Raw genomic sequence first — 16438 nt, 5'->3', positions numbered from 1 at the left:
GGTCCCGGGCCCCCAGTGCACATAGAAATTTGTTCATAGTTTTTTTTTTAAACTATAGTCTGGCCCTCCAACGGTCTGAGGGACAGTGAACTGGCCCCCTGTTTAAAAAGTTTGAGGACCCCTGTGACCTATGCTGTACTCAGTTCCTCAGATGACCCTAACATGGATAAAGAGCAAGTTAGATTATGGTTAAAGGTCAGTGAAAACAGGGCTGTGAAGTAGATATGTCAGAAGAGTGTTTAAAAGGAAAAGTCCATCTTAGCTGAGGTGTTACTCTAAGCCAGTTCTTTCTAATTCTAGCTGTGTATTTGGCACTTTGTAACCAGGTGAAAATTTTGGTATTGGTTACTTCTTAAATTATTTGGGAGTACTCTCTTGAAATAGAGATGAGATGATAAAATTGTATATACTGTAGTAATACTTATATACATATATCTGCAAAGCACAGTGAATTACTATCCTGAACTTATTTGTTCTTTGAATGACATATATGGAATCGCCCAACAACAACAACAAAAATGATTGGCCTTAAGAATTGTAGGCCCTTGCCGGGTAGCTCAGTTGGTTAGAACATTGTCTCGAAATACCAAGATTACGGGTTCAGTCTCTGGTCAGGGCACATATAAGAAGCAACCAATGAATGCATAAATAAGTGGAACAACAAATTGATGTTTCTCAAATCAATAAAAAATTTTTAAAATTTTGTTTAAAAAAATTTTTTTTCCAAAATTTGGAGCTTGATTTTCTTGCATCTCTTTTTTGTAGGCCTTTGCCCAATTTGATGCTGAAGGTGATGGCACAGTTGATGCTGAGAGCATGTTGGAGGCCCTCAAGAATTCCAGTGGAGCTAATCTTCAGGGGGAACTGAGTCACATCATCAGACAACTTCAGGCTTGTTCTCTTGTCCCAGGTATAAGGCCTTCATCTGAGTGCCTAATGCTAAAGGGCACTCTCTTTGAGCCAAAATGAACTTTGCAGTATTATGGGTTGTAATTAGGCAAGATTGCGGGCACTGTGAAATAAAGGTACTTCATAAGGCACATGATCTGAACTACTACTGTTCAATGTAATCATTTCTTTTGTCCCCCAATACAGTGATGGTTGAGCAGTTCTACCATTTTTATGAACCCTGTCATGAGACTACCGCTCTTAGTGGATCTCTTTATTTCACACTCCTGAAGCCTTTCCTGGCCCCTATTGTATTTTCTCCTAGCATCCTGCATTTCTTTTTTGCAACATAGTAGCATTGTAATTAGCTAAGTAATTACTTCTTTGTTAAATGCCTATCTTTACTCTTATACTGTGAGCTCTGTGAGGGTAGGGACCTTTTATTTCTGCTGTGTCCTCACATTTAGTACATAATTTGGCACATGGTAGGCACTCAGTGTTTTTTTTTAGAAAGCTTTCACCCTGAACTTTAAGTAAGAATAAAAATAGCTTGAAATTAAGCAATATTTTTTCTACATTGTACATATGGAAAAACTTTGCTTTTGTATGGTTTCTTTTGGGGGCTCAGAAGACAGAATCATCATAATAAAATTACCTTTTCTTCCCCCAGTGAGAAAACAAATTTGAAAGGGGAAAAAAAACTTTACACACCATCCTTTTAGTCTCTGATTATCTTATCTAAGAAGTTTTCCTGCTTTGTGCCCTTGGAGTCTTAATACTTAGTATAGAGCCAAGCTAGGGCAGCAACGGAGGAAGATTTGATAGATACATAATTGTAAATCTGATTGCCCTTGACCTGTGGCTTACTGCTGCTGATGTATTAAGGAAAGGGTGGTTTCTGTATTCCACTGAAGAATGCATATTTCCATTCTTCTTTAAATTGTCTTTAATTATATAATTTTTATAAAATTTAATTGTATAATTTTTATAGGAAGCCTTACATATTAACTTTTTCCTACTCTCATGGCAATTAAAATTATGTTTTGAGTTATGTTTAGCTACCTTATATCTTGGCATTTACATATTACTCACACTTTTGCATTACTGGCTTGTGACAGCATCAGGAACTTTATTTGAACACCTCAAAGAGATATTTTGGGATGAGAGGGAAGGAAGGGGAGACCAGGGAATCCACCAACAGATGACAGTTCATGCACTGTTGCTCTAGGTGACTGTGGGAAGAGGGGGAGATTAGGTTAGAAAAATTGGGGCTCCAGATCTCAAGGCTTAGGACTTTCTGCTCACAATGTTCTGTCAGTACCCAACCTAAAAGAATTGTTTTATCACAATTTTAGGACAAACCTTAGTAAGCTGAGTCACCTCTTTGGTGGGATTTCAGTTTCCTAGTCCCTTTTTCAAATCCTGACTGAAACTTGTTCCTTTTGTATCTCATTGTACTGGTGCTTAGATTTTTTTTTTAAAAAAATACGTTTTTATTGATTTTCAGTCAGAGAGGGAAGGGAGAAGGAGAGAGAGAAACACCAATTGGCTGCCTCCCGCATGCTCCCTACTAGGGATCGAGCCTGCAAGCAGGATATGTGCCCTGATCTGGAATCCAACAGGGCCTCTCAGTGCATAGGACGATGCTCAACTAACTGAGCCACACCAGCCAGGGCAGTTCTTAGAATTTAAATGAGAAACAGCACCTTTACTGAATCTATTGCTTGTTCCAACATATGAAAAAGTATTTCTCATTATAAGAATCAGTCTGTTTTTTCTCATGGGTCCTGGGAAATCAGTGCAGCATCAGCAGGGTCATAATGTAAGGTTTGGGCATTACTGTGGGAATCTGCTAAGAAAAGAAAACTGTAAAAGGAGGGCAAGGGATGGCATGGACTTTTGAGTCTTGGGAGGTCAAAGCAGTGTCTTCAGGGTTTGTGTAGGGGCATAATCAAAATGAGCTGCTTCAAGTGCAAAATTGCTCCTCAGCCTCATGTTTTATCTTAAAAATTAATGCAAAGTTTCACCCGCTCTAACATACCTGCTTGTTTTACACTTAAAAACAATTTCTCCTACAGACTTCTGGAGTTTTGCTCTGGGTGTATTTAGTTTGTGGAACCTCATTAAGTGATACAATTATATGTACTTTTTGTTATGTATGTTATGATTTACTAGAAAATAAAAAAAGAAAAGAAAACCCCACAGATCAACAAGTGTGTCTGAGCTCCAGGCAAAGCTGTCATGTTTATCCTCTCTTCACTTGGCCCTAGCATTCTTTTGGTTTCTGGGCACCTTGGTTCAAGGCATCTTATTGTAGGTTATGGGGAATCATGAAAGGCTTTTAAACAGGAGTAGACATGGTCTGTTTTGTGTTTTTATATGATTACTTGGGTTAATGTCAGACAAAGGGCGGTGAGGGGAGCCACTTAGAAAATCTGGGCAGGTGTATGAACAGGAGATGTTGAGGTCAGAGCCTGTACAGTGGCCAGAGGGAAGGACAGATGGCGCAGAGTCCAGAGGAGTCACATGGGAAAAAGAAAACTGTGATGGTGGAAGGAGCACTTGGAGATGGTGTAAAAGGGTATTCCCAGTCCTACCCTTTTTTGTTGTCTTGGTGTCACCCGAATCTCGTTTTCCTTAGTTGCATAACAAGGATACCAGTAACTTTGGTGCCCTCCCGTCTCTTCCCCCAACCTCACTGTGAGGACCAAATGAGATGATATGTGTGGAAGTACCTGATAAACTATAAAATGCAATCAGAAATTGTGGTCAGGGTAGTGGTTGTATTATTACCATTGTCTTATTTAGCTTAGTATTAAAGCTGTTAAGCTTTTGCTCTCTAATGCAGTAAGCTATTCCTGGCCTGTATTCTCTATGCAAAACTTTTAAAAATTTCTAGTTAGTATTTAACTACTTATAATTTTTTGAAGTTTTGGTTGAAACAAATAATCATGATTCTTCTAAGTCTTCTAAAATTCTATTAAACTCAAATGAAATTAATTTTTAAATTGAGATTACCATTGGTTTATTTCTTAAAACTTGTTCAGATTTTTGAATGATTAAAGCTGAAAATATCAGTGAATTTTGTTGTTGTTATTAATCCTCACATGAGGATATTATTTCCACTAATTTTTAGAGAGACTGGAAGAGAGGAAGGGAGGAAGGGAGAGAGAAACATCAATGTGAGAGATACACATCAATTGGTTGCCTCCTGCTTGTGCGCTAGTGCGGGATGGAACCTACAACTCAGGTAAGCCACACCTGCCAGGGCTCAATGAAGATTCTTAATGGCTGCTTTTAATTCAGCCATTTCAGATAGGCCACCAGGCAGGGGATGTGGAAACTATTGTGGTGGGTTCCTGAAAACACTAAAAATGGATTTTGTCTGTTTAGGTTTCATAGACATTTTTTCGGAGTCCAAGGAAGGCCTGGGTGTTCACTCGTCAATGATACTGCGCTTTTTGCATCGCAATCGGCTCTCTAGTGTGGTCATCCCCTACCCCATGTTGGACCACTGCAATAACATGAGCACCATGAGGGCTTCTGTTCTGAAGGAGTCTCTGGATGAACTGGTACAAAAAGAAAAAGGTACCTGTGTGTGAGGGGGTGTCCTGAAAATTCTATCATCCTTTCTTTCAAATGTGGTATTTAGTAACAGATGAGCCACCCCTTCTCCCTGCCATTATTTGTTAAAATGTAATAGTGACCAGTTTGTCACATAAGAATGTCATCTGCTCACTCTTTCTTCCTTTTTCCTCCCCTTCCCCTCCCTCCCTCCCTCCCTCCCTCCTTCCTTCCCTTTCTCCCTTCCTCCCTTCCTCCCTTCCTCCCTTCCTACCTTCCTTCCTTCCTCTTTAACACACTGGCTCAGATGGGACTTCAGGGAGGCCTTTCCTCATCTTCTGGTTACTATTACTTTTGCAGGTCTAGTGATCTGAATAGCACTTATCATCATCTGAAGTTTTAGCATTATTATTTACTTGTAGTTTGTCTGTCTTGTTCACTTCATTACCCTTGGCACCTGGAACTGTGCTTGCCACTTAATTGGTACTCTAGGAGTAGCTGTTGAATAAATGAGGGAAGCTACTATAGACTCACTCAGTGATGGCAACAAAAGTTGATAATGTGAATAGACAGGTCTTGGAACTTTATAGAGTTCAGTACATGAGGGAATGTAGTACCAGATATACTAGTAGTCAGTATTACAGATCAGGTGGCAAGATGAATTACTCAATATGTGGGGTTAGGACAACTGGTTAGCTATTGGAGAAAAAAATAAAACTAGAATTTTAACATATTTTATTCACTAAATTTCAGAGGCATAAAAAAATTCAACTAAAAAGAAAACTTTAAGAGTATTAGAAGGAAATAGTTCCAATTTATAAAAACCCTGACATGGAAAACCCTTTCTAAGCAATACAGGAAATTCAGAAACTACAAAATAAAAGATTAATAGACTATGCAAATTTAATTTTCTTAAATTTTTGCCAAAAATGTAAGCAGAGTGAAAAGACAAATGACATTCTAGGGAACAAGAATATTATGATGGGACGGGGGTGGGCTGGGAGACGTCAATGGGGGAAAAAGGAGACATATGTAATACTTTCAACAATAAAGAATTGAAGAAAAAGAATATATGACAGACTCAATTTTTTACTAACACTGATCTTGGGCAATTACTTAACTCTTTGGGCAATTACTTAACTCTTAGTTTCCTCATCTCCAAAATGGATTAATACATAAAACATGTATGGAAAAGTACCCAGCTCACAGTATACACTCAATATATATCACCTATTACTACTCTGTGTGTGTATATATATATATTATATAATGTATGTGAAATATGTAAATTGATAAGACTTATGACCCAGTGGAAAATAGATAAGGGTAGGACCAGCTCATACTCAGAAAAACAAATGTCTTACAAACAAGTAGCTTAAAAAGTTTCACTCATAATTAAAGAAAGGAAAATTAAATTATAAAATACCATTTTCTTCTCTTGGCATAGTTTTGCAAATACATCAGTGATTTAAGTATTGTGCTATAATGAGCTCATGGAGCAGTCCTTGGCCAATTTCTGATTTGTATGGGTTCTTTGGAAGGAGATTTTAAGGAGCTTTTTTTTCTAAGGCTAAGTGCCAAGCATATTTCTATTAGATTTTCCCCCCCAGTGTTCAGCTTTTTATTGCATGTGTCACAAAAGCGTTTTAGTCAAAAAGACCAAAGCCCATGTCATCATCAGACTCCTCAGATTCTTCTTTCTTTGCCTCCACTTTCTTCTCCTCAGCTGAGGCAGCAGTGGTGGAGGAGCAGGACCTCCTGCTGGTGCAGCACCAGCTGCTGGGGCAGGTCGAACAGCTCCCACACTGCAGGTGAGGCTCCCAATGTTGACATTGGTCAGAGCCTTTGCAAACAAGCCTGGTCAGAAAGGTTCAACATTTACATCATCACCTCATCATGATGCAGGATGAGGGCAGAGTAGAAGCAGGCAAGCTCTGAGAGGGAAGCCATGGTGTGGGCAAGTGTTGGGCTAGCGCTGGATGAAATGAGGGCCTCACCCCAACTTGGCCTTAACTTCCCTGGAAGGACTGAGCACCTACTGGCCGCTTGGGGAAGGGGCTAGATATTTTAAATGATTCCTCCTGCCCTAGCCAGTTTGGCTCAGTGGATAGACCATCGGCCTGTGGACTGAAGAATCCCAAGTTTGATTCTGGCCAAGGTTGTGGGCTCGATCCCCAGGAGGCAGCCGATCAGTGATTCTCTCTCATCGTTGATGTTTATATTTCTCTCTCCCTCTTCCTTCCTCTCTGAAATCAATAAAGAAATATATATTTTTTAAAAATGATTCCTCCTCCCCCCCCCCCCCCGCCTTTGTGAAAGAGATGTCATATGATAAAATCTGGTTTTTCTTGCAGAAAGCCCTGGAGATCTAACTGGAAGCCCAGAGATGGATAAGCTCAAGTCAATAGCAAAGTGCTATGCTTATATAGAAACATCCTCCAACCCTGCAGACATTGACAAGATGACAAATGGAGAAACATCATCTTATTGGCAGTCAGATGGCAGTGCCCGCTCACACTGGATTCGGTGAGTGGTATGATTCCAATTTTTCAGTGTAAGTTCAAGAAAATTACCTGCTTTCTTTCTCTTATCCTATCAGTGCATTAAAAAAATTTTTTCTTTTTAATTGAAAAATATTTTCTACTTAAGTGCCTTGTGTTTTTATTATTGTGATTATTTATGAAGGTGCTTTAAGAATCAAGTAAAAGCATCAGGTAATATGTAACTTGGTTCACATAGTATTTTAAGGGAGAAAATAGCATTTGACTAATATTTTGTGATACTGATTTCAGATTCTTTTTCACTAGTTTCTCAGGAAAATGGTATAATGGGGCAAGTACTTTTCTTATATCAGATGTGATTTCACTTTTTAAGATTTTTTTTTCTGTACATTAAAAACAATCAGTATCAACTGAGTTGGCTAGTTTAGAAGAGGAAGAGGGTAGTCAGAAATCCCAGAGTGGAATTGATATTTCTAGAAGTTCTGAAGCTGCTATGTAAATTTTCATCTATCCCTTCAGAGAATGGGCTAATTTCAGTTGGTGGAAATAGAAATAATTGTTATGTGTTGTCATTGAGGGTACATATGATCTTTAGCCATCTAATTTATCTAATTTATAGATGAGGAAATATACTTAGTTCTTTGGATGCAGTTTAGAATTTGCTTCTTGCCAGATAAAAGGATTTTGTCAGAATGTTTATATTGTACTTTCCTGCCTGTACTAATAGCTTAAAAGGAAATATAAGATTAATCTTGAAGATAAATGAATTTTAGAGATTTGGGAAAGCCATAAGAACTTCAAAACTAATAGCCAGCATTTCAAGTAAGTTGGTTTTAGGAAAATCAGTCTTTGGGAATTTCAAATACCTAGTATAAGGTCTTGGAGATGAGACGTGTGGAACCTGCCAATTCTTGACTTATGTAAACATTTGTAGTTTCTGTTCTCCATTTTTTCCAGTTTAAAAATGAAGCCAGATGTGGTACTTAGGCACCTATCCATTGCAGTGGCTGCCACTGACCAGAGCTACATGCCGCAGCAGGTGACAGTAGCCGTGGGAAGGAATGCCAGCGATCTTCAGGAAGTCCGTGATGTGCACATTCCCAGCAATGTCACTGGCTATGTGACACTGCTGGAAAATGCTAACATCAGTCAGCTCTGTGAGTGAACCAAGAAGCATCTTGCCCTTCTAACTAAGGGGATTGGGAAGGAGGAAGGAAGTAATCTTTTTTAGCACAAAGACCTCTGAGGTGGCAAAGCTTTTAGTTTTTCTTTGAAGATTTGATATGCTTCTCATGATGCATAAGAAATGATTTCACCTGTTTAGTGTTTTTAAAAGTTATAGAAAAGCGGTAAAACCGTTTTAATTTTTATTTATTTGAAGGGGCAGGGAAGCGGGGAGAGAGGGAGAGATTGGTTGCCTCCCATACTCATCCAGATCAGGGATCGAACCTGCAACCTAGGAATGTGCCCTGACTGGGAATCAAATCCACATCCTTTCCGTGTACGGCATGATGCTCTAACCAACTGAGCTACCCAGCCAGGGGAGTAGAGCCTTATTTATTTATTTACTATTTTTTAAAAAATATTTTCTTATTGATTTCAGAGAAGAAGGGAGAGGGAGAGATAGAAACATCAGTGTTGATAGAGAATTATCAATCAGCTGCCTCCTGCATGCCCCCTACTGAGGATCTAGCCTGCAACCTGGGCATGTGCTCTTGATCAGAATCGAACCTGGGACTCTTCAGTCCATAGGCCAATGCTCTATCCACTGAGCCAAACCAGCTAGGGCTAAAGCCTTTCTAAATTAAAAATATTTTATTCTTGTTTTCTTACTGAAAATTAGAAAAATATTGGTAAACAAAAATTACTCAAAATCCCACTACCCAGAGATATTGTCACTGTGAATTCATTGGTGTGGATCCTTTCAGGCCTTTTCTTGTATTTGTGTATTGATGTGTGTATATGTACACACACATTAAAAAAAAAGGTCGTGTACATATATTTACATCTATCTCTACATGTCTTTTAACAAAAATAGTGACATTCTGTACTTGCTCTTTGGTAATTTTTTAACGTCATGTCATATATTCATGCATACCTTTAGTAATTGTATGAATATGCTTTAATTTTAACCTCTCCTTTTATTCTTGGACATTTAGGTTGTTTCCATTTTTGTACTCTTAAAATCTTGCTTCACATATAGCATTTTGGAAATAATCACAATTCTGTGATTTCTTTCCAGGCTTATTTCATTCAGACAACTGGAATGCTTCATGTTTTGTCTCATTTCTTCTAAAGCTTTCCTGGGCCAAAAGAAGTGTTCTTACTTTACCCAAAGGAACTGAGGCCTAGGGAGGTAGAGTCTTTGTGTCTCACCGCTAGGCAAAGAAGTAGTTACACTTGTGGAGTTGAAGCTTCCTGTCTTATACTGTGGTCGTCTTTTCTCTAAGTTGTGTCTTTTTTAACTCTGACCTTCTCCTCTCCAACCCAAATAAGCAATTTAATGACAGCTCTTAAAAGTGGGTCATGCCTATGTCATTTATTTGCACCTGATTATTAAAAACAAATTCTTACAACTACTATGCCCTAGCTACTCTTTTATAAGTAAATCCAAATTTCAGAACTCCAGAAAAAAAATATATAAATTTTCTTACTATGTATTTAATCAGGATTTTAAAAATGCTGTTTGTGTTAATTTTTTAGACTCATAAATTCCTATGAAGCTTTGTGATGAAAAAATTTACGCCACCTTTAATTTTTTTAAATCCTCACCTGAGGATATGTTTTTATTGATTTTCAGAGAGAGGGGAAGGGAAAGAGAGAGGGAGAAACATTGATGTGAAAGATAAATATTGATCGGTTGCCTCCTGTATGCATCCTGACTGGGGATCAAACCCCCAACCTTTTTGGTGTATAGGATGATGCGACAACCAACTGAGCCACCCTGCCAGGGCAGGCCATTCTTAATTTTATACATTATTCCTATGATTCCTGAGGTTGGTCAATGCTTTTTTGACAAGTTTATTATATACTAGCTCATTGCATACATTATTTACTTCTGGCATCAAGGTGTAGCTTCAGAATTTTATATTTGAAATATGAATTACTATTTTGCTGTTTTGTTGGGAGCCTAGCTTTGCTGAACTGAAGAAGTTAATCCAATACTAAATTTGTTGTTTGTACTTGACAGATGTCCAGATTAACATAAAGCGTTGTCTTAGTGATGGATGTGACACTAGAATTCATGGTCTCAGGGCTGTTGGCTTTCAGAGAGTTAAGAAGTCTGGGGTCTCAGTCTCAGATGCTTCTGCAATATGGTATTGGTCCCTTCTGACATCTCTGGTGACGGCTTCCATGGAGACAAATCCAGCCTTTGTCCAGACAGTGCTGCGCAATACTCAGTAAGTTACTCTCTCTGCACAATACTCAGTAAGTTACTCTCTCTGCTTTCCAGTTACTTCAAGGTATACTCATTCTTCTCTAACCCATTAGGGACTGTCACTGAGCAACTGTTGATCATTGATCACGGAGACCTAGTCAGCAGCTCAGCCCCAGATGCCCTGTTGTTTCCTGTTTATGCCTTCAACTCCAGTCCTGTGAAGCAATCACACATGCCATTCCTGTTATCCTTTGGGGAACAATTGCTCACATTTATATAGCACTTTATGTTGATAAAGCACTTTCAGATGCTGTATAGTATTAACAGTCATATTGTGAAATGTACCTGTAAAAATTATCCCCATTTTATAGATAAGGATATTGTGACCTTCCCTGAGTACATGACCAGGCAGTGATGGATCAATTTGAATCTAGGTCTTTGGACTCCAGGGTCCAAGGGGGGGCCCTTTTCACTAATGAATGAAATCGTCTCAAGACCACTAAACTTATTTATTTTTAAATGTAGAGCACCTTTGAAAATCTTCTTTTTAAAAACTGCTAGAGCAAAAAGACCCAGTAATAACAGATAAGGCAAAACAACCAGTTTCAGTAGCAATGAAGTATTGGTATTGTTTGAATAGAAAGAAACCTTATTTAACTACTTTGCACCATGATGATTGGGGGAAAAAAGGGTGGTGTATGTTGTGTACCACATTTTGTTTGTTTATAAGGGACTAATCAAGACAAGCTTTCTGATGATTTCTTTTTTGTCTGATACACTGTTAAATTTATTTTTTTGCCTGGGTTTGTCCTGATTTTACATTTTACACTTCTAGGAAGGCACTGCAGCACATGCCTCCACTGTCCCTTTCACCGGGATCTACGGATGGCTCAACTTTCCTGTCTCCCAATGTTCTGGAAGAAGTAGACAGCTTCCTCATAAGGATAACTAGGTAAAGTCAAGGTTGATGGGGTGGGATTTGTGGGAAATAGAGGGTATATATGCTTGTTAAATTTTTAAAAAAATGTATAAGATCTGCATTAAAAATGTTTGTTTCCTTTTTGGTTACCAAAGAGAAAGTGAAATAATAGTCACCCATATAAATTCCATTATCTAGTAATGTCACCTGACCTTAGGAATTGGGGGTAAAGAGTGAGTAGTCCTCTGATTCAGCTAGAACAGGTGTCCCAAACTATAAAGTACAAAACTTCTCAGTTCATGTATATCCCCAGCCTGTGGCCTTACTCAGAACTGCACAGATCTAAGTCGCCTGACTGTCTATAAAACTGGGAAAGGGCACCTTGATAGTGGGGGTCACTTAGGGTAGGAACATTTAGCTGTGATATAGTGACATTACTATATTAGAATAAAAACCAGGCCCTGAGCCATCTGGATAATTTCTAAAGTTTCATGGTAATGTGTTTGAAAAAGGCAGAATAACGTGATGTGCAGTAGATCTAAAATATGTTTTTGGTGCTTGAAGAAATAAACCCTTAACTCTCTGGCCAAGCCAAATAATTACCCAAGCCTTTGTTTTTTAAAAATATGTTTTTATTGATTTCAGAGCAAGGAAGGGAGAGGGAGAGAGAGATAGAAACATCAGTGATGAAAGAGAATCATTGATCAACTGCCTCCTGCACGCCCCACACTAGGGACCAAGCCTGCAAATAGTAATACCTCCAGGTTCATAGGTCAATGCTCAACCATTGAGCCACACCAGCTGGGCTAACCAAGCCTTCTTAAGAGCAGAGGCTTGTTGCAGTTGCTTATTTATGTTTGATTTATTTATTTTTGATTTGTAAAGTTTGACTTGTTAAAATTGATATTAGTATTATTTAATATTTACAGATTAAGGTTACAGAAGTGAGGATTTAATTATCTGATTTTCTGGGTTGGTTTAGTTTTTCTTTCGTTTATCTTAAGGATTTTGAAAAAGTATTTCTGGTAAATGTATTGGAAGCACATGGCAGGTTGACTTTACTTGGGGTGAAAATCACATGGGGTTTGAGCTTACTTGGATTTTCTCATGTTGTTAAGAAGTGAAGTGTTTTGCTCTTTGTTTATAGCTGCTGTTCTACCCCAGAGGTGGAGCTGACTCTCCTGGCTTTTGCACTAGCAAGAGGAAGTGTTGCTAAAGTGCTGAGCTCTCTGTGTACTGTCACAGACCACCTGGACACACACTATGATGCCTCGTCCCTCATCTCATCCATGGCATCCGTCAGGCAGAACCTACTCCTTAAATATGGTAAGTGACCTAGGCATGATGGACAAGTCATAAAACCATTGTCCATGTGGGAATTTCTGTCATATCTTATCTTTTTGGGTAGTTTGTACACTGAGTTGTAGATATACCATAACTCCTGGATGAATATACCTTCTTTCACTGGGGTTGGGAGGAAGAAGGGGGATGTTGGTTTGTTTATGGCAGCATCAGCAGAAGAGGATCTGAGTGTCCACTAGGCTGTACTTCCAGATTTACTGGCCTAATCACTCAGGCTTGGTAGCCATTTGGTCACAGCCATCTTTGGTGAAGTACAGGAGTGTCTCATTGTGTGGCCAAGAGGGTTGGGAAGTTTGAGTACCTCTCACCTGGAAGAGGGAGGGAACTAGCCCTGACACAATGCAAAGGATCCTTGTCTTAGAATGCATCCTTATGATAGCTAATTGGAGGACATATATGGACATACACACATGCCTGCCACTGCTTTTCCCTCCTGGGCAATCCATCTTATACTTTTATATTTGCCCAGGATGGGGCCTCCTAATCCTTCTCAACAGGGAAGCCCATACAGCTACTCCCAAATGACTACAGTTGGCATGTGAGGAACAACTTACTTGCCATTCAGCCTCTTGTGTTAAAGTTTCTGTCCACGAAGTATAGATTGGATCCCATCCTCTTCAGTAATAGAGGCGTTATTATGATATATCTGCCATGATATTTGTACCTTTGCCTTAATATCAGTTAATTTATTTTATGTTTAGTTTTTAAAGTCAGACAATTGATGTCTTATAAATTCGGGTTTTCTCCTAAATTTGGAAAGGTCATTTTTTGGAGGTGGGGAGGGGCGTGTAGCAGTATGGATGGATGGGAGGGATACATAGTGTCTGGAATATACTCTCCAGAAAAGTTTTCAATTCAGATAAGCAGTCATTTGGGCAGGGAGCACTGGATAGGGAGGACTACTCGGGGTCAAGGGGGATGTTCGTTACTGGTAATGTTCTAGTTCTGGATTGGGTTAGAGGTTCATGGGTATTCATTATATTATTAAAACAAAGGAAAAAAGAAAAGTTTTCAGATCATCATAGCAAATGTTGATTTTTATAATTCTTAGAACTTTAAAAATTTGTCTGGAGGTGTTTTAAAGAAATAAGACTCAAACCCCTAAGACATTATTTATATTTTTAAATGCAATTACAATAAAAATTAATTATTGGCTCCAAAATAGTATTTTGGGAATGTTCCCACCTCCAAATATATTGAATCTATGGTATTAATCTCTCTTTTACAGTGTGCTTTGTTTCTAATTAGTGGTTATTCTAGAGAGCTCTTCTTAAACTCACTTAGGGAGATAAGCTGTATTTTGTCTTCCAGGAAAGCACAGAAGATGGTGTCAGCTGTTGTCTAATATTGCTTCTCTGTTTTCACTTTTAAATGGGTAAATTTTTAGTCAGCAATCTGGGTGGCCACAGGTACTCCCTTTCCCCTGGTGTGCACACTAGCTTTCATTTTCTCATAGCGCTGGCTTGATGCACTCTCTCTCTTTCCTGTGATCAGGTAAGCCTCTCCAGTTGACGTTGCAGGCCTGTGATGTCAAAGGAAAAGAAGAGAAGTCGGGACCTGAAAACCTCCTTGTTGAACCATGGACGAGGGATGGTGAGTGGTGGATCTGTCTGTTTCCAGTGAGTGAAAAGGACCACAGTGAACTCACTGGACAGCTGTGTGAAATCACACGCTGGACTGAGATTTTCAGGATATGCAGTCATCATGTCAGGTTGCCCTTCAAATTGACATTGGTCCCTGAACCATTGGTATGGTTTCTTTATTACAGCACTATAATCTGCTAGGTGCCAATCACCTGTAAACAAAGTATTTGAGAGCCTTTTGAAAGCAAGGACTCTTTCTCTTGGAATATAAAAAGTTACCTCTTCAAAGTTCAGATTGTTTATTATGTAATCTTAAAGTTTAAGAAACTCAGTGGATCAGTAGCACTATTGAGCTGAAAACATAATTTAAGAAGAGGATATTTTCAGTATGGCCAGTCTGGCATTTGATGTGTGTGGAAGCAAGCTTACTCCTTCCCTAGTGTCAGCATGATGATCACTGATATTCTCTTCAGCGTTGCAGTAGCTCTTTTCCTCATCCAGCGGGGTGTTTGTAAGTCTCTTCCTCATCCGTCTTGTTGGCCAGCCTGTTAGTGTCCTGCATATGTCCCCTTTCTAGTCACTTTTCTGCTTTGATTGTTGCCAATTCAGTAAAGGAAGTGGAATGTTACAGCAATTGTGAAACATTGAAAGGAATTGGCCTTACTGCTTTGAATTTGGTTTCTCCTTTGCTTTCCTCACAGCAACACAGATCTCACACATTCTCTATGTCCCCTCTTCTCTGTTCTGTTTCCTGTATTCATTCTTTTTAAAAAAATATTTTTATTGATTTTAGATAGGAAGGGAGAGGGATAGAGAGATAGAAACATCAAGCCCTGACTGGGAAATGAACCGTGACCTCCTGGTTTATAGGTTGACGCTCAACCACTGAGGCATGCTGGCAGGGCCTGTATTCGTTCTTAGTACCAGTGAGGTAAAGACCTCTGGGAAAACGTGCTTTTTCCCGTTGCACCTCCTCTACTTGGTAGTCTTCTTAAGCAATAGACTCTTGCAGTAGACAGTCTTCCTGAAGTGCTTCATAGCAGCTCAGCCTCTGCAAAGACATTTTCTTCACTGCATCCATTTCCTGCGATACTGAAGGCCACCGCAGGCCACTGAGTCACCTGAATCCAAGGTAGTGTTGGAAGGAGGCCATGATAGCTCTTTGCCCTTTCCCTCTCCCCGTCCCCCATCCAGGAAAGGCAAGACCAGACCACTCTGCCAAAGGCTCTTTGCATATTTTGTCTCCTGAGCATGAAACCAGTATATAGATTTATTTTTAATCTTAGCGGAAGGGAGAGAGCAAGAGTGAGCGTGAGAGAGTGAGTGAGAAAGAGTGAGAGAAACATCAATGTGAGAGAGAAACACCCATCAGTTGCCTCCTGCACTGACTGGGGATCAAACCTGCAACCTGGGTATGTACCCTGACTGGGAATCAAACCTGCCATCTCCTGTTGTACAGGATGACGCTCAATCACTGAGCCACGCTGGCTGGGCAACACGGATTTTTTCATACTGTCATCATCATCCACTCACAATCCTCTTTTTTTTTTTAACTTTTATAACCATTTCAAATCATGTCTCCATCTTTTTTTTTTTTTTTTTTTAAGGATTTTCTTTTAAACAGTTTTAGTTTGACAACAAAATTGGAGGAAGTTACAGAGATTTTCCGTATACCATCTGCCCCCACACATGCATAGTCTCGCCAGTTATCCACTTCACTCACCAGAATGGTACTTTTTTTTAAACCAAGGATGATCATCTATTGACACATCATAATCACCCAAAGCCTATAGGGTTCACTCTGGGTGTTGTATATTCTGTGGGTTTGAACAAATTTATAATGACATCTATTCATTATATTATACAGAGTACTCTCATTGTCTTAAAAATCAGTATGTGAATTTTTAACACTATTCTAAGTTTGCAAGAACCATGTTTTTTTCTGTAGCTATCAGAAGCATTTGCCAGCACTATGCCTGGTCTGATTTGAATACTTCGTTATTCTCCCTGTGTCCTATCCATCTATCTCTCCTCCCTGGGATGGATGGATTTTGTGAACTAGTAGTAGTTTGTGGATTTATTATTTTTGTTGTGTGTGTGGGATGTGAATGGTATGGGGAGGAGACTCAGTTTTCTCCTGGCCACTTGCTCCACAGCCATCACTGTCTGGGTCTTGTAACTCCAGTAGGTTTTGGTCTTGCTCTACTACAAAAGCTGAGCCTGAGGACACAGGTAGGACAGA

The 16438-nt window shown here is 39.2% G+C and overlaps 1 protein-coding gene and 1 pseudogene across 4 annotated transcripts in view; one reads left to right on the top strand and one right to left on the bottom strand.

Moving 5' to 3' along the window:
• ZZEF1 (zinc finger ZZ-type and EF-hand domain containing 1) overlaps positions 1-16438 on the top strand; it is a 121581-nt gene that overhangs the window by 17160 nt on the left and 87983 nt on the right. For all 3 annotated transcript variants that reach the window (XM_080681360.1, XM_080681359.1, XM_080681358.1), the window contains exons 2-9: positions 766-910; positions 4282-4476; positions 6807-6978; positions 7911-8110; positions 10144-10354; positions 11168-11284; positions 12399-12577; positions 14108-14206. In XM_080681360.1, coding sequence (XP_080537486.1) covers positions 766-910; positions 4282-4476; positions 6807-6978; positions 7911-8110; positions 10144-10354; positions 11168-11284; positions 12399-12577; positions 14108-14206 — 1318 coding nt within the window. The remainder of the gene's footprint in view (positions 1-765; positions 911-4281; positions 4477-6806; positions 6979-7910; positions 8111-10143; positions 10355-11167; positions 11285-12398; positions 12578-14107; positions 14207-16438) is intronic.
• LOC308253681 (large ribosomal subunit protein P1-like) lies at positions 6099-6402 on the bottom strand (annotated as a pseudogene). Its single transcript has one exon. The product of its transcript is annotated as a large ribosomal subunit protein P1-like (transcript).

Source organism: Plecotus auritus (genome assembly GCF_963455305.1).
Source record: "Plecotus auritus genome assembly, chromosome: 7".
Taxonomy (NCBI): domain Eukaryota; kingdom Metazoa; phylum Chordata; class Mammalia; order Chiroptera; family Vespertilionidae; genus Plecotus; species Plecotus auritus.
This window is presented reverse-complemented; position numbering and strand designations above follow the sequence as displayed.